We start from the raw sequence: 25,566 nt of genomic DNA, 5'->3' as shown, positions 1-25,566 counted from the left end.
TGGTATAAATGACAGATTATTGACCGATTTGAGTATGCTAATGTTGTGGGGCGCAGCAAGTAGCGGTAGGATCAGTTCAATGGTCGGCTCGCTTATTGAGGACTGGCGAAACAAAACTGATACCCGGTCTGATATACTTGTTGCTGTTTCCCAAGAGATATTAGACTGCAACATAATCAGCCACCTGCATGGGATTGATGCCCGTTCTAGAAGTAAGCTCCTGTTTGTAAATAGGACAAAGTTGCTCAAAAAATATAATTCAGTGTTAAATGTATGCAGAATTCAATTTTAGGCCTCTCTTAAACAGTAAATTGCTTCTCACTACTACCAAGCTTGCACTGGCGCCGAGCAAGGCAAAAAAATCTTCGCAATAAATTCCTTCCTGTAAAATTTGCTGAATATTTGCTTGCTACACTTGTTGTGTGCAAAATTCCTGCAAAATGTCTTGCTTCTCCTACCAACGTTTTAACCCATCGTCAATCACTTACTACCTAGAACATTGTAAACTATGTTTAGCAGACAACAGTAATAGCATTTCCTGCCATTTTGACGGGAAGCTGTGCGTGACTTTGTTGGTAGCACTTAGATGTGCGATGTGTACCGTAAACACCACAGCAAACTCTAAGGCAACAACAAATACATTAAACTGTCGTGTGACGAAACTGAGAATAACAAGTCGATGGAAAAATACCACGGTGTTTTTGTTCAGTTTCTGCAAACAAACCGAGGTTACGTTTATAATATTCCATTGGGCGTTTATCAAGGACCAAATTTCTCCGGCCCACTTCAACTGCCGCTTTGATCTATTGGTTGAGTATATAGCATTGCGTTACGATTTATTCACCAACAATACCAACATTGGCACTAGAATAAGGAAAGGTGCATAATGTCTCTGCAGCAAAAATACACATGCCGTTATTTGTAGTGGAACAGACGTTTTATTACGACCAATACGAAAATTTGTGACGTCATTAACTATTCGGACTCGACCGAATCCTATCTCTAGTTATTGCTTGTTAGTTCTGAACTAAAGATATTCGCCAAACTCGAAACCATACAAGCGATATCTCAACAATGGTTTATGTTTTGGAAAACAAGTAATGTTAACCAGGATGATAACAACTTGAATAATTTTAAACGAGCAATTATCAGCAGTTTCGGGTGGGAAGCATCTGTGAAGCTTTAACACTGAGGTAATATATCACATACCTCTTACACCATCAGGGTTTTCATCCTAAAAAACATTAAAAACACAATTTCCCGTCAACCGAAAAAAGTGTCATCTCTGCGGAGGATACGGTCACTGATCAACCGCGCCTTCAAAGGAACTTATCTTTATTCTTGGTGTATGTGTTCATAACGCAACAGTCTTTTGCAAACAGTGCACTATGTCGTACGGTCAAATATGAACCAAAGGATTTAGGGAGCTTGCAGTAATTTCTGGTCACAAGGAGCTTATTTATGGAGAGAAATTCTATTGTTATTTTTGGTGCTATATTCGATCCCAATAGATTTGCCGAATACATGAACATGCTGAGGTAGCACATCCAATGTCTGTCACAACTCCATGTTATATTTTTCTGAACCCTTTTCGTTGGGACTTGATCCAATTTTTCTGTGAAACTAATCACGGTCGTCATGCGATCTGTAGATGTAGCTTCTCGTACGTTTCTTAAATGTACAGTTTAATACGGCTTGCTTTTGTGGTTTGCAGGTTGTCCTCAGAATATAGTTGGATTATAATCGTGCAAAATTATATAAATCATGTCGGCAGGGCATTCCGGTAACTCTTCTTTTGGTTCCGCTCCACCGGCTCGGGAAACAAAACAGATCAATGTCGCTGTAAACGACACCGATACCATCACGCTAAACAGCACTTACAACGAGACGATGACGTCACTGCAGTACAAGAACATCACCGTATCCAGGTTATGCGGATTCCCAGCCGTTTGCAGCCAGACGGCTTACGGCGCATGCGCGAACACATCACTCAGCGCATGCGCAGAATGCAGTCAGGCCGGTACTGGGATTTTGATGTTTCTCATCGTTTTGCTCGGTTTGACCTGCGTGTTTGGGAATGCGCTTGTGATGATAGTTTTGAAGAAACTCGGACTTCATACAAGCTTTAACAAAATGAAATTCTCACTGGCATGCGCCGATTTTCTGACAGGTACGATTTAATTTTTTTATTAGTATTGGGAACCATTAAATTGAAGTAGTGGATATTGCCTTTTGAAGTCACTCAGTTTTGGTAAAACAAGAACCCATCGTTATCAAAATGCCATAGCGCCCGATAAGTTCAAAAACAACTCATTCACTTTCCCTTTTAAGGTTTCCAACTACTGGTAGTTTCTATGTATAATATTAACTGGTCGATGAACGTGACGTCAACTGAGTTGGATCGTCGCCAACTTTTACTTCTTGGATCTCCACAAGCAACTGCTGGGGGAATGTTTTTGCTTCTTACTTTCATATCTTCCCTCTACCACCTGGTTTTCATGGGTGCACAGCGCCTGTACGCCATCAAGTGGCCACTGCGGTACAGGATGCAGTCCGACACTATCGTTGTGATTGGTTTGGTGGTGGTTTGGTTGCTGGCTTTCGTCGCTAGCACTCTTCCAGGTAAGAAATCTACGACTGGTGTTTCCCAACTGTCACTGATGTTCTCCTTCATTACCAGTTCGCTTTGCTCCTTTTAACATTCTTCAGTGAAGAAAAAACAACGTTTAATGAATCCGTCTTTCATGCATTCACTGTCGTATAATTCACCCTAATAGCAAAGATCGCGTGAAGCCAATCATTAAACGTTACAAATAGAACATAACCACGAAAGTTATTTTCTCTCTTACAAATATTTGAGTACGAAGTAATATTCGATCCAAATAGCCACAATGTGCATTTGGATTAAGAGCATTATCCAGGTGACCTGTATGCTATAAATCAACGTGGCATTGCTTGTTTCATGCGCAACAACCCGACCTTAAACTCTGATACTGGTGCACTGTCATTGTACCGTAAGCATCGCCTTGTTGCAAAGAGCGCATTCGAAATTTATTGTTATAACTTTCCACAGATTCAATGTGTTTCTCGAACGAAAAGAAACATTAATCAACAAAAAACTTTCGAAGTTTGTGTTGATGAGTGAATGCCTGGCGGCCATGGAATTTGATTGCGTAGTGGCCTGCGGCTTACCACGTAATACGGTTAAACATAATAGTTAAAGCGCCAGGATTAATCGCAGCTTCAGTTCGATAGAGAGTTGAAAAACGATTTAATGTCATGAGCCTTGCGATAATTGGTGTGTTATCAATATCATAAAATTATTTTGGTTGCCACGTTTAAAACTTGCAAATAATGTCGGATCACGTTTGGAAGCGAAAGAAATTAGGGGGCTCTAAAACTTTCAGTCGATCAGGAAGATAACGTAACACGTATGCCAAGCGCAGTACATCCATAAATAAATCAGCGCTTTATGTTTTTTGACAACGAGACGCGACATGGTACGTGCAGCGTAAAAGTGTAGACTGAGACTGCTTGAAACAATTATACTACTGGATCAGCTGTGAAATCAGCTAAATCGACGGATGTGACATTTGCAATACCAGCACTAAAGCATGATATCACATTTCCCCCGTGAAGAACAGTATAATAATGCAATGCAGTATAGTACGGGCCGGATCCAGGATATTCGGGACCTGATTTGAAAAATTATTGCAGGCCTGTATTTGCCTTAACATAGGCTATCTCGATCGATAACCTCTATTGATTTTTATGGCAAGGTGCGGAGCTTGCCTGAAAGCGCAAGGCCCGATTTGGCAAAACCGGTCAAACGTTCCTGGGGCCGGCAGTGGTTTCATTCGATTGTTCATGCACGCAGTCAGCCGAATGATATTTAGGCAAAAAAATTGCGAAAACGGTTGACGATGGTTATTTGCACCAAGACAATCAACCAAATACGATGTTTTATTATGCAAAACGTATATCACAATATATTACAATTATACAGGTTTATAAAAACGTGCTGGAAGTGCGCTTGTTGGACCCAGAAAAGTCAGAGTTATTTCTCTTTTTTCCAGCTGACAAAAATAGTTTCGCTGCCTCATTGGTATAGGTGTTGTCCCACAAGCTGTAGACAATCACATTCACGAGGCTGTGGAAAGAAACAAAAATAGTTGGGATTTTAAAATTTGTGTTCTAAACTTTTCCTGTGTATCAAATTGTAAGTGGTCCAAGATGGTGACAACGGACAACATACAATTCAGACAGTTAAAAAATAAAAAATGCTGATCCAAGATACGAGAGAAGTATGAAACAATCATGATATTCTTTATCTTTTTGTTAAATCTGTTTTTTATCGAATTTTCCAAACGCAACATTAACAAACAAGTCAATGGTTGGCCAACATTTGGTGTTTACCTGTTTGACATGCTGAGGTAAAAGCACATCAGGTATGGCAACGCGATGTTGTCGCAACTTAGCAAATGCCCGTAGAAGAGAGCGTTGACTACAGCACATGGTACTGCAAGTAATGAACACTGTGAGGGACAATTCTGTACACATAACGCGGCTTGCAATTAACAGTTTGAAGCTAATGTCTTTCCATACTTAGTGTAATTGTGAATCCAATCTGCATGAAGACGAGCGTGACAAAAGTTTTCACTTCTCTTTTCTCAGGTATTTTTCTCTTTTGTTTATTTTTTGCGCCGTCGCCTTTGAGAATCTTTGCCCTCTTGAATTGACTTCGGATCTCCAGCATTGTGATCATGGATAAGAGAGTCTAACAAACAATTTTTATTTTTTTAGACTAAAAATGCACCATAAATCACGTTAAGTCCACGTACTCTTAAACACAAGATTGCCAGTTATAAACCGTGTTGGTTGAGTTAATCACAACACAACAGACAATACCTTCTTTGTACCAAACATTAACAAATAAGGTTCACTGGCATTGCAGCCAAGCTGGATAGACCCCTTTTCTGGAGAAGTTGGAGCTGAAAAAATCCAGCTCCAGGTAAGGTTTTAAGAATGAAGATAAATAGGCCCAACGGTCTACCAATTGAGCCAAAGGAGTTAAACTGTTGAACGGAGTATATCGTGGTCAAAAAATAATGGTGCGCAAGCACACAACTTGTCAGTCGACCTACACATATATACGTAGGGTATTTCCACCACCGCAATCTGCCATCGCAGTAGTATATCATGCATGATATATTACACAACATGCACTGTTTTAGGTACAGTTTCCTTTTGTTATCTTATCGACCACGAAGAGGGAGCTTACCATTGTCAAGAAGGGAACAATGTAGAAAATGATCATCATGGCGATCAAAGTTGCGTGGTCTGCCCTACGTGCTTGAATTTTCTGCTCCGTGAAGTAGAACAGAAAGACAGTGTGCATGTACGTGTATGTTAAAAGTCTGGGAAACCACACTGCAAAATACCAGAGAATGTTGTTGAAAGCTACATCAGTAGCAGACTCATGTTTTTAGAACAACGTTGGAATCGTTACAGAAACAGATGGTACGTAGGATTGAGGCTCCTATATAACAGCGCTATACATAGCATTATACGTATAAGGTAAAGGCGAACAACTAATCGTTTCCTACTCGATCTATCCGCAATTGCTGCATAACGGGGTAAAAGTGCAATTGCCCAAAGTCGATGTTTTCCTACTCATTGTATGTTATTATATTGCGTTACCTGGTACAGTGCTTGCCAAGATAGAAAGACACCAAATCACAATTAAACCAATCAGCGTGTAGACTTTCTTTTGCACTCTGTAACGCAGTGGCCACTTGATGGCGTAGAAGCGTTGTGCTCCCATGAACACCAGGTGGTAGAGGGAGGATGTGAAAGTCAGGAGGAGGAAGATTCCTCCCACTGAGGCTTGCGCTGATCCTCGGAGTGAGAGTTGGATACGATCGAGCTCATGTGACGTCACGTTCCAAGACCAACTGAAGTTGTAAATTGCGACGACTAGAAGTTGAATTCCTGCAAAAATAAGCAGGGAGTTGCCTATACTGCTCAAATCTTTTTTGGTTTCTGTCTTGTGCTTATTCACCAGTAAGAAGATCTGCCACCGCCAAGGAGAACTTAGTTTTGTTGTATCTGCTGAGCAGCCCCATTTTCTTCAACACAACCATCACAAGAAGATTTCCAAATACACAAGCCAGGCCGAGCAAGACGACAAAAAGAACAAAAAACCCCGCTCCGACCTGACTGCATTCTGCACATGCGCAAAGTGACGTGTTCGCGCAAGTGACGTAGGCTTTGTTGGAACAAAAGGCGGGAAATCCGCATAATTTACTAAAAACAACATTGGAATTCGTGTATGGTATAAGTGACAGATTATTGACCGATTTGAGTATGCTAATGTTGTGGGTCGCAGCAAGTAGCGGTAGGATCAGTTCAATGGTCGGCTCGCTTATTGAGGACTGGCGAAACAAAACTGATACCCGGTCTGATATACTTGTTGCTGTTTCCCAAGAGATATTAGACTGCAACATAATCAGCCACCTGCATGGGATTGATGCCCGTTCTAGAAGTAAGCTCCTGTTTGTAAATAGGACAAAGTTGCTCAAAAAATATAATTCAGTGTTAAATGTATGCAGAATTCAATTTTAGGCCTCTCTTAAACACCATCTCACTACCACGAAGCTTGCACTGGCGCCGAGCAAGGCAAAAAAATCTTCGCAATAAATTCCTTCCTGTAAAATTTGCTGAATATTTGCTTGCTACACTTGTTGTGGTACAAAGTTCCTGCAAAATGTCTTGCTTCTCCTACCAACGTTTCAACCCATCGTCAATCACTTACTACCTAGAACATTGTAAACTATGTTTAGCAGACAACAGTAATAGCATTTCCTGCCATTTTGTCGGGAAGCTGTGCGTGACTTTGTTGGTAGCCCTTAGATGTGCGATGTGTACCGTAAACACCACAGCAAACTCCAAGGCAACAACAAATACATTAAACTGTCGTGTGACGAAAACGAGAATAACAAGTCGATGGAAAAATACCATGGTGTTTTTGTTCAGTTTCTGCAAACAAACCGAGGTTACGTTTATAATATTCCATTGGGCGTTTATCAAGGACCAAATTTCTCCGGCCCACTTCAACTGCCGATATGATCTATTGGTTGAGTATATAGCATTGCGTTACGATTTATTTACCAACAATACCAACATTGGCACTAGAATAAGGAAAGGTGCATAACGTCGCTGCAGCAAATACACATGCCGTTATTTGTAGTGGAACAGACGTTTTATTACGACCAATACGAAAATTTATGACGTCATTAACTATTCGGACTCGACCGAATCCTATCTCTAGTTATTGCATGTTAGTTCTGAACTAAAGATTATCGCCCAACTCGAAACCATACAAGCGATATCTCAACAATGGTTTATGTTTTGGAAAACAAGTAATGTTAACCAGGATGATAACAACTTGAATAATTTTAAACGAGAAATTATGAGCAGTTTCGGGTGGAAAACATCTGTGAAGCTTCAACATTGAGGTAATATATCGCATATACCTCTTACACCATCAGGGTTTTCATACAAAAAACATTAAAAACACAATTTCCCGTCAACCGAAGAAAGTGTCATATCTGCGGAGGATATACGGTCACTGATCAACCGCGCCCTTAAAGGAACTTATCTTTATTCTTGGTGTACGTGTTCATAACGCAACAGTCTTTTGCAAACAGTGCACTATGTCGTACGGTCAAATATGAACCAAAGGATTTAGGGAGCTTGCAGTAATTTCTGGTCACGAGGAGCTTATTTAGGAGAGAAATTCTATTGTTCTTTCTGGTGCTATATTCGATCCCAATGGATTTACCGAATACATGAACATGAGGCAACACACCCAATGTGTGCCACTACTCCATGTTTTATTTTTCTGAACCCTTTTCGTTGGGCATCACTCCACTTTTTCTGTGAAACTAATCACGGTTGTCATGCGATCTGTAGATGTAGCTTCTCGTACGTTTCTGAAATGTACAGTTTAATACGGCTTGCTTTTGTGGTTTGCAGGTTGTCTTCAGAATATAGTTGGATTATAATCGTGCAAAATTATATAAATCATGTCGGCGGGGCATTCCGGTAACTCTTCTTTTGGTTCCGCTCCACCGGCTCGAGAAACAAAACAGATCAATGTCGCTGTAAACGTTACCATCACGCTAAACAACACTTACAACGAGACGATGACGTCACTACAGTACAAGAATATCACCGTATCCAGGTTATGCGGATTCCCAGCCGTTTGCAGCCAGGCGGCTTACCGTACATGCGCGAACACATCGCTTAAAGCATGCGCAGAATGCAGTCAGGCCGGTACTGGGATTTTGATGTTTCTCATCGTTTTGCTCGGTTTCACCTGCGTGTTTGGCAACGTACTGGTAATGGTGGTGTTAAAGAAGCTCGGTCTTCATGCCAGTTTCAACAAAATGAAATTCTCGCTGGCGGTGGCAGATTTTCTGACAGGTACGATTTAAAGTTTTTATTAGTATTGGGAACCATTAAATTGAAGTACTGGATATTGCCTTTTTGAAGTCACTCAGTTTTTCTTGGCAAAACAAGAACCCATCGTTATCCAAATGCCATAGCGCCCGATGTTAAAAAACAAATCCTTCACTTTCCCTTTTAAGGTTTCCAACTACTGGTAGTTTCTATGTATAATATCAGCTGGGCGATGAACGTTACTTCGGTTGAATTGTACCGATACCAACTTTTGCTTCTTGGATCTCCACAAGCAACTGCCGGGGGAATGTTTTTGCTTCTTACTTTCATATCTTCCCTCTACCACCTGGTTTTCATGGGTGCACAGCGCCTGTACGCCATCAAGTGGCCACTGCGGTACAGGATGCAGTCCGACACTAGCGTTGTGATTGGTTTGGTGGTGGTTTGGTTGCTAGCTTTCGTCGCTAGCACTTTTCCAGGTAAGAAATCTACGACTGGTGTTTCCCAGGTAATGAGAAACGTAAATTTAGTTGATTTATGGGAAATATCATCTATTGTACGAAAACGCAATAGTTTGTATATGTAGTTCAACTGTTCTGTAAGGACTTTTATTTACAGCTAACCCTTTGTTTTGACCTGGCGAATGTTTGCTGTTACTAAGTTCGTTTCTACTAACATGATTATCTTATGTGCAAAAAAGCCATCATATTGGATTGCACCTCTCCATGAATATCTTATGTCTTGAATTGTATAACTAAGTTTTTTTTCTTTTTACATTTCATGACATTTACTTTATTCTACAACTAGCTGATTATGAGTGCTGGTTTTTACTCCTTTGCCTCACAACCAAAATGCATAATAGACGTGGGTATTTTTATATGATTTAAAGCATATATCCACACGACAGTCTGCTTCAGGAAACGAGCATCACAGATTATTTTACATAAACATATTTATTTGACGCAGGCCATACAGCGTCAGAAACACAAAACATGTCATTGTGTTGTTCCAGCTTGGTTTCCGGATTATTTAGGTTACTGTTACCAGCAAACCATCTTTGTATTCTACATCACGGAAATAAACGTCATGAAAACCAACCCAAATTTCAACCACATTATCGCAGTCATGGCCATCATGTTAATTATTCCTTATATTGCGATGGTAAAACTTTGTCAGTGTAATATTTGATGTTGGTTTAAAATCTAGAAGTATTTCTGATTTTTTTTACAATTTTGCAGTCTCTCATGTCTTTCGCAACAATTTTCGAAATCCGATCCAAAGTTCAAAAGTCAAGAAAAATGAAGAATAAAAAGAATTCATCACTTGGAAAAGCTGATGTGAAAATGTTTGTTGTGTTGGCCTCGATGCAGCTTGGTTTTACAGTTACCATAAGTGAGTAAACGAATGCAACGCAATTTCTTCTACTTTCAAAATAGCTTGTGGTGGGTAATCCATATCATAAAAGCGCGGGTTTTAGATTTTGGAGCGCAGCCTAAAATCATACATAAACAAGAAATTAATGTTTTTGTTCTAGTTCCTGTTGTGTTGGTGAACGCACTTTTCTATGGAGGTATCTTAAACTGCAACAACGTCTCACTGCCTTTCCTTATTTGCTTTTATCTGAGCATGACAAACAGGTGAATTCTTCTATATTTGTAATTGTTTTGTGGCTAGAATTGATCTGTAGAGAAACTATATTTGTTTTTCGAATGTAGTTCCCAAAAAGTGTGGATAACAGTTTTTATTGAATTTAAACAACACTTCTATGCAGCGAGTTGGTGAATTTTTCTAATTTCTGTTTTGCATTTAAAAAAATACGTTGTTATCAAACAGAAGATAAAAATATATTATTTAGTTCAAGATATGAACATGATTACATGGTCTGTTTCTTTGTTTATTCTACCGTATATAGAATATTTATCTTAACTTTGCAGTGTTGTGAACGTGATCATCTACAGCTTGAGAGACAAAGCTTTCGCAATGGCAGCTCGTCGATTGCTATCGTCCATTCTCAGCTGCAAAGTTTCCGAATCGAAACAAGCAAGCATTTCAAGGGTGACTGAAAACACCGACTAGTAAAAGCTGACTTCGAGCACAACTGAGAATACAAACACTTCCTAAATCAATAAAAATTGTAATGTGGTATGTGGCCCAGCAGCACACGTATCCACCCATTTAAATCTTTATCCGTATATCCCCCCCCCCCAAAAAAAAATGTGCCACAAATATTGGCATGTGTTCTGCATTCATTGGCAGTATTTTGACCTATTATGTTTCATCATTGCAGCTTGCGCGTTGATTATGGTAATCTGGGCAGACTTAGCGACGCAAAATCACCTCAAAGAAAAAGGCTCTCTACGCAAACTTCGCTAATGGGGCCTAATAGGTAGAAACAGTGGCACTGTCTGGAGAATGTTTGTTTTTTTATCCCACTTTGCAACACTCAACTAGGTTGTACGCGTCAAAATTGTTTTCCTTCAAGGTTGGGAATCACTGTGTTAAATGTATCTGAATGTTTTCATTGTTCAAGATCAAACGTTTAAGATGGGAGAACACCCACATACGCGTAGAAACACAAAAACAATCAGCTAAGATGATGGTTCATTGCAAAACGTATACCTCATGTACAAATATACAGGTTTATAAGGACGTGCTAGCAGTGGGGTTATTGGACCAACAAGAATTCGATCCATTTCTTTTCCTTCCAGCTGACAAAATTAGCTTCCCTGCCGCTTTGATGAAGGTTTTGTCCCAGAAACTGTAGACAATCACATTCACGAGGCTGTTGAAAGAAAGAAATATTTAGACATATTTCATCAACGCACCGTTAACAAACATTAAATATTTACCTGTTTGACATGCTGAGGTAAAAGCACATCAGGTATGGCAACGCTATGTTGTCACAACTCAGAAAATGTCCGTGGAAGAGGACGTTGATCAAAGCAAGTGGTACTGCAAGGAGTAAATACTGTGATAGACATTGTCATATTTTTTTGTATCTTTCCATACTTAGTGTAATTGTGAATCCAATCTGCATGAAGACGAGCGTGACAAAGGTTTTTACTTCTCTGTTCTCAGGTATTTTCCCTTTTTTTTTGCGCCGTCGCCTTTGAGAATCTTGGCCTTCTTGAATTGACTTCGGATCTCCAGCATTGTGATCATGGATAATAGAGTCTAACAAACAAATAACATCAAAGCTTGTCTTAGCTGCGAAGCCTGTGATCCTTACCATCGAAACTAAATTGAAAAAAAAAAAATCACAGTTAGTCCGCGACAACCCGCATTCTTAAACATACGACCTTTTCAGTTATAAACCCCGTTGATTGAACCGTATTACAACAGCCTATATTTTCTTTGTACCACATACTTGCAAAAGCACAACATGCAATGCTTTTATGGGCAGGGTTTCCATTATAAAATGTAAGGTCGGTTACCAAAACGAGCAAAGTTGCATATTGGGGTGCTTACTATTGCCAGGTAGGGAATACCATAGAAAATGATCATCGTGGCAATCACAATTGCGTGGTCGTCCCCATGTGCTTGTATTTTCTGCTCCGTGAAGTAGAACAGGAAGACAGTGTGCATGTACGTGTATGTTAAAAAAGCAGGAAACCACACTGCAAAATAACAGAGACATTTTTTTAGTGAAACGAAAACTCAGGAATTAGCACCCAAACAACAGCTTTGTGGACTATGTTCAAAATGTTGCTCAATTCACCTTACACGTTAAATTTTTGTAGCGCTACTGCATACCATAGCATAATTACAGGGAAAATAACTATTCACTTCCTTCTGCAATCTTGGCCACATGACAGGATATAAGTGCTGTAACCAACAATAGTCGTCTACATTTATTTTTTTGTAGTGTATTACCTGGTACAGTGCTTGCCAAAATAGAAAGACACCAAATCACTATTAAACCAATCAGCGTGTAGACTTCCTTTTGCATTCTGTAACGCAGTGGCCACTTGATGGCGTAGAAGCGTTGTGCTCCCATGAACACCAGGTGGTAGAGGGAGGATGTGAAAGTCAGGAGGAAGAAGATTCCTCCCACTGTGGCTTGCGCTGATCCTCGGAGTGAGAGTTGGATGCGATCGAGCTCATGTGACGTCACGTTCCAAGACCAACTGAAGTTGTAAATTGCGACAACCAGAAGGTAAACTCCTGCAAAAATGTACTGTAAAATACCAGTTGGCTATACTGCAACAATTAAGTCTTTTTCGGACTATATATTGTGTACTTTTACATATTTCTGGTTTTTCCCATGTGCTTATCTTACCAGTAAGAAGATCTGCCACCGCCAGGGAAAACTTGGTTTTGTTGTATCTGCTGCGAAAGCCAATTTTCTTTGCCACAACCATCACAAGAAGGTTCCCAAGCACACAAACCAGGCCGAGCAAGACAACAAAAAGGACAAATAAACCCGCTCCGAAATGACTGCATTCTGCGCATGCGCAGAGTGGCGTGTTCGCGCATGTGACATAGGCTTTGTTGGAACAAAAGGCGGGAAATCCGCATAATTCACTGATGTTATCGCCACTGTATTTCCATGTTGGGAATACCCTATGGTTGTTGTGTTCGGTCAAATTTGAATTTAGAGTTCTGTTAGGGGTGATGCTACTGTCGCTGTTGGTGATATTAATAAGCGGCGAACTGTTAACAGGATTGGGGAATTGATTTATGTTAAATACTGCAATTGGCGGTTGGGACAGGGGCTTGATCTGCTGGCTGATAGGTGAGGAAGGTTTTTTAATTACCCGATCTGTTGGAGAGTGTTGCTTTACGACGTTCATCATTAAATATTTATTTCAAACATTTTAGTTATGCTGCTTCCTAAAACACCACAAAGATATGACAGAAAATTATAATTTATGCCTAGATGTCCTGCAGATATCATTTTCTGGTGTCTGCGTACCTCTCTTAAACAGTAAATTGCTTTTTCAGGGCAGCCAGGATTGCACGGAACAAAAACTCTACCTTATTTCCTATCCTTCCACCGAAAATGCAGTCCTTTTTCTCGACTGGTTCTTTTCGTAAATGAGTTAAATTCCAGTCACATAAGTGACCATTCTTGCTACGGTTTTAGACAATCGTCAATCACTTACTACGGAAAACATTGTGCACCACCTTCACTTTGTTTATATGTTTAACCTGGCTCCCTGAGCTTTTCAACTGTTGTCAACAGTGATGGAGTTTCTTGTTTACGATGGGAAGCTGTGCATATAACTTTGTTGGTATCCCTTAGATGGATAATGTGAATCACTGCATGGACAGCAAGTTTAAATTATCAACAAAAATTGTCAAAACAATAAACCAACTACGTAATGCGTAAATGGGTGAATCCGGCCACATTGAGAATCGTAGTTTGGTTTATTTTATTGCTCTGTAATAAATGCAATGCAAAGCAATTAAGCCCATTTGCTGGACTATCTGGTTGTTCCAGCGAATGTGAACTCGTATTACAGGAATACCGTGTTTTTATTATTCGTTTCTTCTGTATGTTAGGTTTGTATCTGTTTTTCCTACAACCTTGGTATTCCGTATTTAGATAAGTCGCCTGTTGTAAATGACACATGATCAAACAACTCATCAACATAATATCGCTGCATCAGGTTGTGTTTCTGTTCGTCTCATACGTAAACACATACGTCACATACGAAACTGACAACATCTTATTTAAAGCACGATCGTTTATCGTAACCTACTGAGTCTTTGCTATTCATCCATCAATGTAGAATCAAACTTACACGAGCAATTATAAGTTTTCTCGGTTGAACGCTGATGGCGTTGAGCTTTATTCGCATAACTTATCACAGTGGCAAGCACACAGGATAAAACCCTACCGTCGGCAAGATAACATACAAGTTAAAAAACAGCTGTTTTTCGAGCTATTGTTTTGCAGTGCAACATCACGATGCAGGGAAGGAAGTTTACCTATCATGCTTGGTTACTGACGTCAGACGCTAAAGAAGGTAGCGACGTGTGTTTACCAATGATGATGTGCTTTAACCCAAATTTAAACAGCGGCGCTTGGAAAAGTTCACTGTCGTCGGATTTTTATAAAGCAAGCACCAGTGAATTCTGAGCACTAATTAGGAAACCCAAAATAAATTACATCGCTATAGCGAAAATACAAGCGGTGTGTGTAATTTTGCACGACCAATATAAAAATATATGACGTCATTAAATGTTCGCGCTCGGCCGAATATTGTCTGCAATTATTCTCGGTGTATTTTCTGTGTTGGAGCTTCCCTATACTCTTTGCTGGATCGTTTAACTAGATCAGTTAGTGATGCTGCATTACACACCATAAAATAATCGTGTTGAGCATAATAGGAAGATGGGCAGAACATGGGTTTACTGGATCCATTGTTTAGTCTATACTTCATCACGTTAACTGAGAACAAATGCTTTGCTAGCATGGGGGATTTCATGTGCATTATACGATTCCATACAGTATGTTGTTTTCACACGATGACAATGAAAACTGACCGCATGTATTCACAACACGATGAATTTCGTGGAAGTGGAGTGACAACAACAGGTGACACGACCTACACGTAACTTGATTATTTGATCAAAAAGTCGAATATTGACGAGTGTTTATTTAACGCAACGCAGAGAACTTGGTGGGGAAATTCCCCATCTATCATAAGCGGAGGAAACTGTCTTCCTGGTCTTTAGTGTAACACGACCGATGATTAATCTCACGAACGATGATAATCGCACTTTTACTTTAGGGCGATGGTCAGCATCTCTTTCAACGTGTAAGTTCGCAGTGCAGTTAGACAGGTTGGAAACGGAAGCGGCAAAATTTGATGCAGTGCAACCGGAATGTTTTGCTATTTCTGTTGCTACATTCTTCCCACATAACTTGAATCTAAGAAATCAAGTTGCAGATCTAGTAGGTTCCTACACAGACCACGAAATCACTTGTAAGCAGTTTGGCAAACTTCCAGATGCCGAACAAAATGACTCCGATCGATAAAATAGCACAGAAACACCACAAAGCTAATATGTCTGATGCAATGCATTGACGCCTGCAGTTGATGGTCGCGGGTTGCTCGGGCAATATGCATACGATGTTATTTACAGTTACAGCATATCTGTGTCCTGTACCCTTGTTTAAAATTTTATCTTCATGTTGTAGTTACTTCGTGTAGTATATCTGTATCTGCAGATCGGAAGATCGGTATAAGCGACCAAGTCACTTGAGATTAATATGACGCAAAACAGCTGTTAAACCATATCACACAAAGGACAAAAAAAGACACAAATGATATGAATGGTCAGCTGTTGCTATCGCTAAATTTTGAAATAAAACCCGCTTGCCAAGACGATCTAAAAATACCAATTACCCAACCCAATGGAGAGAGACGCCAAAATGACAACTGGCCATGCAACCTTAAGTCCATTAATGCAGCCGCTGACATGTAACGTAAAATCACGTTACATTATTTCCCCCTTTTGAAATGGTGCTCTTCATAATCGTGGCACACCACTTTTGTATTTGTCGGTCCGTGTTGGAACGAAAACGCCTCCAGGCGTAACAACTGTCCAACATGATGAAAACGATTGCAGCCGTCGAACCATCCACAATAGCCAAGACCATCAAAGGTTTGCCCAAGATTCGTGTTGCATCATCCACCGTATTGGCAATCACATCCCTTAGGTCATCCAAGCCATGTATAGAAATTCCCTCCTAGGAATTGATTCCAACACTCACATCGCCCAAGAAATTTTTCTGTTATTATTTTTTTTTATGTGACCAGGTTCCGAGGCTGAGGATGTATACGATCCTTTGGACCCACGGTCTTGTTTCGTTGGAACAGATAGGTGATCAATCTATCTGTAAAATAAAACGATTAGGCCTGCCAAGAAAACCATCGGCAATATCTATATTATATACAAACACAAACATGAACATAAACATAAGACATGACAGACGTAACAAAACATACGAATAGCAAGGACATAAACATAACAAGCCTGGCCAGGAAAGACATTATATGTCTCGACGCGCGATTTACTTCTGCCAGACTTCCCGTCTGCAGGTATAACGTAACGGCCGCATGACTCTCCTTAAATTTTTGGTTGCCAATTATTGTCACGTATAAGGAGGTCATTTTCATTAATCCGCCATCCTCCAAGACTGGCGTCGCCCTTTTTTCATGGAATCAAACATCCAAAGCGGCGTAATTATTCATTAATTCGTCATCTATTATGGGAAACGTCAACCATATAGCATGACCTTGTGGCGACCGAACTGTAGTGTTCGCCTGTGCATTGAAGCGTGCTATTGCCTTTTTCCCGTGTCGCGATTGCCGCCTTATATACACGTGTTTTTTGTGTTGCTCGCCCCTTTCTGACTCTCGCAATAAAGCATCAACCGCTTTACTGGTGACCCCGAGGCTCCAAAACCGTTATTTGGAGGTCATGGAGACTGAAAACGCTGTCGCGCTTAAGCTGCCCACGTTCTGGCCAACCCAGCCACGTGTTTGGTTGCAACAAGCTGAGGCGCAGTTTGCGCTAAAGAAGATCACAGCAGATGAAACGAGGTACTTTCACGTGGTTTCGGCCTTGGACCAGGCCACAGCAGCGCGACTTATTGACTTGCTTGAACGACCGCCTGCCGAAAACAAGTTTGAAGCCATTCGAAGGCGCTTGCTGCAATCATTTGCTCTTTCCCCACAAGAACGTGCAGCCCGTCTCCTGAACATGCCACCGTTAGGTGATAAGAAACCGTCGGTTTTAATGGACGAAATGCTTGCCTTGCTAGGTGACCACCACGCTTTTCCATCATTTGTTCCTGCAGCACATGCCGGAAGATATTAGGGTGGTTTTGGCCCGTGAGGATACTGCAGATCCGCGGCAGCTTGCCCAACGGGCGGATTTATTGTGGCTTTCTCGCAATAACAGCGCGGAATTTGCTGTCAGCAAGGAGCATATCACTCGGTCAGCTCCACGCCGCACAGCGAAGCCCTCCAGCATGTGCTTTTATCACAGGCGCTTTGGAGCAGACGCGCGCCAATGCTGCCCTCCGTGCGCTTATCAGGGAAACGACAACGCCGGTTGCCGGTAATGGCTGGGGCAACCGGCGTCTCTTTCAGCCTGTTCTTTCTTTGGGACAAGGTTTCCGGCCGCAACTTTTTGGTTGACACTGGTGCTGAAGTCAGCGCACTTCCCCCCACTGGCTTCGAACGTCGCACCACACCCAAGGGTTCCGTTCTCAAGGCCGCTAATGGAAGCTCCATAGCCACTTACGGCTACAAAGTTGTCCAACTGCACATTCCCTCTGGTGTTTACAAATGGAAGTTCGTGTTGGCCGATGTCTCACGTCCACTGCTCGGTGCTGACTTTCTCCGCGCTAATCGCCTGCTTGTCGACGTTGTCAGGAAACGTCTTGTTCACTCAGAGGTGTTCGCGAGCTACCCCTTGAAAACGTCTCTACAACAACCGCCACAACTTCGAACTCTCAATTCCGTGCTTTGCCCCTACGAGAAGTTGCTGGAGCAGTTTCCAAAGGTAAAAACACCTCGATTTTGTGATTTCTTGCCTACCACATTGTAACTGATGGGCGCCCTGTGCATTGCCGAGTCAGGCGCCTCTCGCCTGAAAAGTTAGTGTTGGCTAAAGCCGAGTTTCAAAAAATGCTGGATTTAGGCATAGTGCGCCGATCAGCCAGTCCTTGGGCATCCCCTCTCCACATGGTGGAAAAGCCTTCCGGTGGCTGGCGCCCTTGCGGCGATTATCGTCGCCTTAACGACGCCACACAGGCCGATCGTTATTCCATACCGCATCTCCATGATTTCACCGCGCGTCTCGCGGGTTGTTCCGTTTTTTCAAAGGTAGACTTGGTACGTGGTTATCACCAGGTTCCCGTGGCTGAAGCTGACATTCCGAAGACAGCTGTAATCACGCCATTTGGCCTGTTTGAGTTTCTTCGAACCCCGTTTGGATTGAAGAATGCGGCTCAAACTTTTCAACGGCTCATGGACGCCATTTGTCAAGGTTTGGATTTTATTTATGTCTATCTGGACGACATTCTTGTCGCAAGTCCAACACATGCAGCCCACATGGAACATCTCAAACGGCTTTTCCAACGGCTTTCGGACCACGATCTCGTCGTCAACTTACAAAAGTGCGAGTTTGGCAAAAGCAGCATCGAGTTTCTTGGGCATTTCGTCGACCAATGCGGCATCAAACCCTTGTCCAGCAAAGTTGACGCGGTGAAGAACTTCCCTGTGCCGACCACCATCAAAGGTTTACAGGAGTTTTCCGGGATGGTGAATTTCTACCACAGGTTCGTGCCCAATATTGCCAATATTATGAAACCGCTCTATGGTACTTAGCCGGCAAACCTAAACAACTGGTGTGGTCGGTCGACCTGCAGCGGGCTTTCGATAAGGCTAAAGACGCTCTCGCCAACGCTACGCTTTTGCATCATCCACAGTGGCAAGCCTGCATCGCGCTCACGTCAGATGCCTCTGCGACCGCTGTGGGTGCAGTCCTTGAACAATTTTCCGACGGTCATTGGGCCCCACTTGCTTTCTTCAGCCGTCAGTTGAGAAAGCCGGAAACGAAATACAGCGCCTTTGACCGCGAGCTTCTTGCGCTGCATCTGGCTATCAGGCACTTCCGCTATTTTCTGGAAGGGCGCAAGTTTACCGCGTACACCGATCACAAACCCCTTACTTTCGCATTCAAGAAGGCTGCCGACCCTTGGTCTGCTCGCCAGCAGCGTCAACTTTCTTCTATTTCAGAGTTCACTACCGATGTCCGGCACATTAGCGGCAAGTCGAATGCTGTCGCGGACGCACTTTCCAGGTCTCTCTTGAGTGCCCTACGTGTGCCTCTATTCGAACTTGATTGCGAGGCTCTGGCACGCGCGCAACAAACCGATGAAGTGCAGTCTTATCGCACAGCAATTACCGGCTTGGTGGAGCGCTTTCATCGCCATTTAAAGAGCGCGTTGATGGCGCGTCTAACTGACTCCAATTGGTTGGACGAGTTACCGTGGGTGTTACTTGGTGTTCGTACCGCACCCAAAGATGACCTGCAGGCCTCCTCCGCGGAGCTTGTTTACGGTACTACTTTGACCGTTCCTGGTGATTTTATTGCCCCTGCAGGCGACTCCACCGTCAAGTTTTTACCGTCATTGCGGGACACCTTGCAACGAATTTTCCCGCAGCCGATGTCACGTCACGCCAACCTTCGGCCGTCCGTCCCTTCCTCGTTGAGGACCAGCCCATATGTGTTCGTTCGTCGCGACGTTCATAGACCTCCGCTGACCAGACCATACGATGGCCCGTACAAGGTGTTGCTAGAATCGGACAAAACTTTCACTTTGGACATTGGAGGTCACTCACAAACGATTTCGATCGACCGCCTTAAGCCGGCTCACGTCGACATTACGGTACCAGTTCCAGTTGCCGTACCCCCAGCGAGAGGCAGACCACGGCGTAATGTACGGCCACCGCAACGCTATTTAGCGTGACACTTGCCCGCTTCTGGAGGGGGGTCCTGTGGCGACCGAACTGTAGTGTTCGCCTGTGCATTGAAGCGTGCTATTGCCTTTTTCCCGTGTCGCGATTGCCGCCTTATATACACGTATTTTTTGTGTTGCTCGCCCCTTTCTGACTCTCGCAATAAAGCATCAACCGCTTTAACCTTGCCTTATAAGGAATCAAAACATCGTAGGCGCATCACTGTGTTCCTGTCGTCTCTACTGTCGTAGCATGTTCACCCTTCGACGACCACGGCACCCACAATGGTAATTATTTACACTCGTGTCTGCATTATATACAAATAGTCTTGACACTAAATATAACCACTATATCATCACCAAACCCTACGTTGACAAGAAAAATTACCACAATTTCAACATATTCATTCACAGTTATCACAATCAAAACTCATTGCAACCATCACAACAATCATTCCGACACAATCATTACACTATCACCACAAAATACAATTAAAATTTCACAACAAAATTTTTTAATACTTATCAAAACATAACGTTACTGACAAAGTTATGACAAATCTCACGCAAATCAATTTTAACCATTGTGGGATTTTTTTTTCAAAGAAACAAAAACAACCGAATTCGTTAACCTACGGCGACCTCGTCAGCGCCAAAAAAACAACCTGTCAGGTCCCCAACTGACGTCATGCCTCCGTGAGGACTTCTAAGCAGACAATGCTATGACCATTTTCCACAATCAATCCTAAGTTGTCATCAGTCACATGTTTAACAAAATTAACTAACATTTTGAACACGAATAAATATAGTCCAAAAAAACACCTAACAATATTATTTATGATCGATGGGAAATCTTATTTGATTAACGCATTTGACATAAGATCGCATGTGAGTTCTAATTGTTGTGTTTTCCTAACCTGACTTTACTTGAAAATTGATGCAAACATTCCAACAATAGTTATTTAAAATGAACAATTTTGGATACGAAATTAACATGCGCAATTATACCAACGCCAAACTGAGTGAATTTACGTCCAAACGCACAGACAAAATTGAACAGAACCAAATCACAAAACCGATGAACTGAGATGAGCACAGTACTGCTACGCTGCCCTGCCTCGGCCCTCAGCTGAACGCATACGGAAAGTTACATTATTTAAACCGGAGAGAAACAAAGTAATCGAAGTGTTCTGAAAGAAGGTTGATGAAAGAAAGCCAAGGTCGGCGGACATGGAAGAAAGGTCGGTTACTGAAAGACAATAAAGGACAGTCACATGGGAAAACTTAAAGTCTCTAAGCGACCAAGTCACTTGAGATTAATATGACGCAAAACAGCTGTTAAACCATATCACACAAAGGACAAAAAAAGACACAAATGATATGAATGGTCAGCTGTTGCTATCGCTAAATTTTGAAATAAAACCCGCTTGCCAAGACGATCTAAAAATACCAATTACCCAACCCAATGGAGAGAGACACCAAAATGACAACTGGCCATGCAACCTTAAGTCCATTAATGCAACCGTTGACATGTAACGTAAAATCACGTTACACTTACCGGACCTTATCAAACCTTGTCATTTCCACACAACTAATATTACACAACAACACAACAAACATTAAGACTGTAGATTAAATAGTGTTATATCATTGTGCGTCATGAAAGTGTCACATAGGCTACACTTTCCACCCGGTAGTGTCTCCAAATTTCGAAATGTTACAAAATGTTTAATGCATGTTTTCTTCATCATAAAGAAATACGGATTAGCACAAAATTTACGACATGCGATCAATGTGAATTCGTTTTCTTTATTTTCTCGGTAAATCCCATGTTCAACAAAGTTATTTTTAACTCCGCTACGTTTGATTCTTTCACGTATACATGTTTTTGCACGTGGGAAATTGTCGGTATTATGACCAAATAAAATATTGTCTCTTTTTTTGTATCATTGAAAAAACGGTGATTAAACTGAAAGGTGCTGAATTAAAGTTTTTCTTTTTATTTTGGGTAAACCTTACAAAAAAATTTTGAGTAGATTTAGTTTACACTCTGAGTAAATTTAGCCTGCTCACTGAACGATTATCTATACACATGCATTGCAAAACTGTCAATGTGGTGAGAACCAGTATTTACAAACATCTGTCACGTTTTAAAAACATAAACGTTCCCCGACCAAGCGTGATCAGTATACTATGGTGGGCCGCACTTTTACACCACGTTTGCGTGGATAGGCATCACCAGTACCTCCCATTCATTAAAAGGAGGAAGTTGTCTCCCTCCTGCCGCTCGGTATCACGGCCTTTGAATAATTGCGCCTGTGAAGGACAGCGTGTTTACTCACTTAAGGGGAGTAGCGCTACAGCAGTGTATCAATTAAAGTACACTGTTTATGGCTGGACAGGGTAGAAATATACAAAGTTATACAGTGATTTAGAATTTATTGATGAGCTTTGATCTGTTTGGTTCCTTGCTGCATATTTTTGTTATTATTGCTGCAAGCATCTGCATCAACTAAAACGTCATACGTGATATATCAATTAAAATACCCGTAAAAGGCTGTTGCTCAGACAGCGAAATCAGATTGAACAGAATGCTTTCCTCCCAAATACGGTTGAGGCAAAGCTAACAATTAATTTTTTGTTGTTATGTTTGTTGTTGCGCATGTTGCGTATCGATCGTAGCAGTTACGGAAAATAGTTTCATAAACTTTCATGTTGCTGTGCAGGTCAGGTGTAGAACAAGGTTGTGTGAAAAACGTGTGTTCAATAAAGCTATACGTTATGACTGACGATTATTATTCCGGTGACTTCGACGTGCAATACAATGGAAGCAATATATTTCCCGCCCCAACTTCAGAAATTGCTGATTATGAATATATATTGGTTGGTTCCGCTCCACCTGCTCGAGAAATAAAACAATTGGTTGTGGCTGTGAACGTTACCGAGACCATCACGGTAAACAACACTTACAACGAGACGATAACGTCACTGCAGTACAAGAATATCACCGTATCCAGGTTATGCGGGTTTCCAGCCGTTTGCAGCCAGGCGGCTTACGGCGCATGCGCGAACACATCGCTCCGCGCATGCGCAGAATGCAGTCAGGCCGGTAGTGGCATTTTGATGTTTCTCATCGTTTTGCTCGGTTTGACCTGTGTGTTTGGGAATGCGCTTGTGATGATAGTTTTGAAGAAACTCGGTCTTCATACAAGCTTTAACAAAATGAAATTCTCACTGGCAGGCGCGGATTTTCTGACAGGTACGATGAATTGCATTTATTATTTTCTAAAAGCTCCACATAGAAACGTTCTGGACGTTTATAAACACTTTTTTGTGTGTAACGCCAACTGTAGATTGCCTAAATTCAATTCTTTTTGCTCAAAAGGTGTCCAACTGCTGGTGGTTGCATTGTACAACATCAACTGGTCAATGAACGTGACGTCAACTGAGTTGGATCGTCGCCAACTTTTGCTTCTTGGATCTCCGCAAGCAACTGCTGGGGGAATGTTTTTGCTTCTTACTTTCATATCTTCCCTCTACCACCTGGTTTTCATGGGTGCACAGCGCCTGTACGCCATCAAGTGGCCACTGCGGTACAGGATGCAGTCCAATAGAAACGTTGTGGTTGGTTTGGTGGTGGTTTGGTTGCTCGCCTTAATCGCCAGCACTTTCCCAGGTAAAGAGAATTCTGCTTAACATTCATTCTACGAAAGATTAGTGCAAGCCTTCGTGGCTGCTTGTTATAATTTTCTCCTTATCCGTATTTGGATCTAATAAAATTCTGTTTAAACTTGCTTTAACAGAGTCTATCCGGTTCTTACGTGAGTTAACTTTGAATATATCTGATGAACACATTCGCCTTTCGTAAATTATTAACAGTAAAGCAACACTAACCGGTTATGTAGTGAGACAGGGGGATTGTTTCCTCCTTATAGGTCTCATCATTGCAGCTATTGTGTGATTTACAACGATCTTGTCAGCTAAATAGCCAACGAGGCTGCCACTTTGTGGTGACTTGACAGCCTCCATTAACCACTAGGTATAACCTGCCGGAAACAAACAAAGGATGAAACACTGTGGCCAAAGCAAGAAAGTTTGCTTTTAGCTGACACCATAGTTGCACTGGTGAGACTCATTAGGTCGAAAGCCCTCAATAAAAAAAACAACATTGGCTCTATTGCTTATACTACACTACCACTTGTTTTTGTGTTGCCAGTATGGTTTCCAAAGGAACTGAGTTACTGCTATCAGCAAACCATCTTTCTGTTCTACGTCACGGAAATAAACGTCATTAAAAACCAAGCACATTACAAGCACATCATCGCAGTTATGATGATCATGCTAATTATTCCTTATATCGTGATGGTAAAACGTTCAGACAATATTAGATACGGTTTTTGTCTTAAAACAAATTAATAATAATGCAATTTTCGCAGTCTCTCATGTCTTTCGCAACCATTTTCGAAATCCGATCCAAAGTTCGAAAGTCAAGTAAGATGAAAAATCAAAAGAATTCATCACTTGGAAAAGCTGATGTGAAAATGTTTGTTGTGTTGGCCTTGATGCAGCTTGGTTTTACAGTTACCATAAGTGAGTAAATTAACGGGGCACTAATTCTCATTTTGGACGTAATTTATTCATCTTTATCGATTTTTTGTCTACGCTATGAAGGTATGTTCAACCTTTAATAATTTCTAGTTTTTTTTTTCTAGATTGTAAATTGCAATTCAATATTTTTGTTCCAGTTCCCGTTGTGTTGGTGAACGCGCTTTTCTATGGAGGTATCTTAAACTGCAACAACGTCTCACTGCCTTTCCTCATTTGCTTTTATCTGAGCATGACAAACAGGTAAGTTCTGAATGTGATCTACATTCAGTGATTAACAATTCGCACCATATTAATGTTCTACACTTTATAACATGCTGCCGCCAATATTGGGTTAGCAGGCCAACACATTGTTGTCTTGAAAGTTCTTATATAATAGCTAAAGATTTTTTAATTTACGCATAATAGTAAGTTTCGTTCAAAGGATCGGCATTTTAGGTGGTTGGGTTAAACGAGAGAAGTTTGGCTTATTTCGTTAAACGAATTATCATAACCTGTCCTGGGTATAGATGATCACATTACTTGTTTATTGAATTGCTAACTTTCATGATTGACAAACTTTACCCTGAACTGTTGATGAAAGTTTTAGTATATCACGTAATCGAGTTTAACATTTCCGTTTGTCCGCAGTGTTGTCAACGTGATTATCTACAGCCTCAGAGACAAAGCTTTTGCAAAGGCCGCTCGTGGGTTGTTGTCGCCCATTATATGTTGTGAGAGTTGGCAAACCAGCAAGCGGACAAGCATTTCAAGAGTGACTGAAAATACCTCCTGAACACTAATTTGCATTTCAACTGCAAGACAAACAGTACGAATAGAAATGATTTGTGTTTGTCATGATATGTTTAGAAGCAATCGATGTGGTTCTGACTTTAGACACAAGTTGCCAATTTTGTATAGAATACCCAGTCCTATACAAGCATTGTACAATGAGAATGATTGTGTTTGGTAGAAAAACAAATATTTTTTGTATATTAGTCGATCTGAACATATTTTACAATACATGATCATTG

At 41.4% G+C, this 25,566-nt stretch overlaps 3 protein-coding genes and 2 pseudogenes across 3 annotated transcripts; 3 read left to right on the top strand and 2 right to left on the bottom strand.

The window, feature by feature from the left end:
• Positions 1-1,899: 1,899 nt before the first annotated feature.
• Positions 1,900-10,539, top strand: LOC145910792 (uncharacterized). Its single transcript, XM_082997995.1, has 6 exons — positions 1,900-2,170; positions 2,332-2,622; positions 9,476-9,624; positions 9,702-9,855; positions 9,998-10,100; positions 10,398-10,539. Exons 1-6 carry the CDS (start codon positions 2,035-2,037, stop codon positions 10,537-10,539), a joined length of 975 nt encoding a protein of 324 aa, XP_082854121.1. The 5' UTR covers positions 1,900-2,034.
• LOC145910595 (uncharacterized) lies at positions 4,009-6,158 on the bottom strand. Its single transcript, XM_082997782.1, has 6 exons — positions 6,062-6,158; positions 5,701-5,991; positions 5,282-5,430; positions 4,606-4,777; positions 4,417-4,519; positions 4,009-4,150 (listed from the first exon to the last, which is right to left on the bottom strand). The coding sequence occupies exons 1-6, from the start codon at positions 6,141-6,143 to the stop codon at positions 4,009-4,011; spliced, it is 939 nt and encodes a 312-aa protein (XP_082853908.1). The 5' UTR covers positions 6,144-6,158.
• A 564-nt stretch (positions 10,540-11,103) lies between the features above and the next one.
• LOC145910791 (uncharacterized) lies at positions 11,104-12,983 on the bottom strand (annotated as a pseudogene).
• Positions 12,984-16,840: 3,857 nt separating this feature from the next.
• On the top strand, positions 16,841-17,968 carry LOC145911213 (uncharacterized; annotated as a pseudogene).
• A 5,157-nt stretch (positions 17,969-23,125) lies between these two features.
• On the top strand, positions 23,126-25,328 carry LOC145910788 (uncharacterized). Its single transcript, XM_082997991.1, has 6 exons — positions 23,126-23,207; positions 23,334-23,624; positions 24,165-24,313; positions 24,385-24,538; positions 24,694-24,796; positions 25,184-25,328. The coding sequence occupies exons 1-6, from the start codon at positions 23,126-23,128 to the stop codon at positions 25,326-25,328; spliced, it is 924 nt and encodes a 307-aa protein (XP_082854117.1).
• Positions 25,329-25,566: the final 238 nt, after the last annotated feature.

Source organism: Ascidia mentula, chromosome 8, assembly GCF_947561715.1.
Source record: "Ascidia mentula chromosome 8, kaAscMent1.1, whole genome shotgun sequence".
Classification (NCBI taxonomy): domain Eukaryota; kingdom Metazoa; phylum Chordata; class Ascidiacea; order Phlebobranchia; family Ascidiidae; genus Ascidia; species Ascidia mentula.
This window is presented reverse-complemented; position numbering and strand designations above follow the sequence as displayed.

Bases quoted from the DNA above. Each gene is read 5' to 3' on its own strand.
- LOC145910792 (XM_082997995.1), top strand. From the start codon at position 2,035: ATGTTTCTCATCGTTTTGCTCGGTTTGACCTGCGTGTTTGGGAATGCG. The intron at 2,623-9,475 runs GTAAGAAATCTA...GTGTTGTTCCAG, and splicing joins CGTCGCTAGCACTCTTCCAG to CTTGGTTTCCGGATTATTTA. The intron at 9,625-9,701 runs GTAAAACTTTGT...ACAATTTTGCAG, and splicing joins TTATTCCTTATATTGCGATG to TCTCTCATGTCTTTCGCAAC.
- LOC145910595 (XM_082997782.1), bottom strand. From the start codon at position 6,143: ATGGTTGTGTTGAAGAAAATGGGGCTGCTCAGCAGATACAACAAAACT. The intron at 5,992-6,061 runs GTGAATAAGCAC...TTATTTTTGCAG, and splicing joins GGTGGCAGATCTTCTTACTG to GAATTCAACTTCTAGTCGTC. The intron at 4,520-4,605 runs GTATGGAAAGAC...CATTACTTGCAG, and splicing joins TGGATTCACAATTACACTAA to TACCATGTGCTGTAGTCAAC.
- LOC145910788 (XM_082997991.1), top strand. From the start codon at position 23,126: ATGATAGTTTTGAAGAAACTCGGTCTTCATACAAGCTTTAACAAAATG. The intron at 23,208-23,333 runs GTACGATGAATT...TTTGCTCAAAAG, and splicing joins AGGCGCGGATTTTCTGACAG to GTGTCCAACTGCTGGTGGTT. The intron at 24,539-24,693 runs GTGAGTAAATTA...TTTTTGTTCCAG, and splicing joins TGGTTTTACAGTTACCATAA to TTCCCGTTGTGTTGGTGAAC.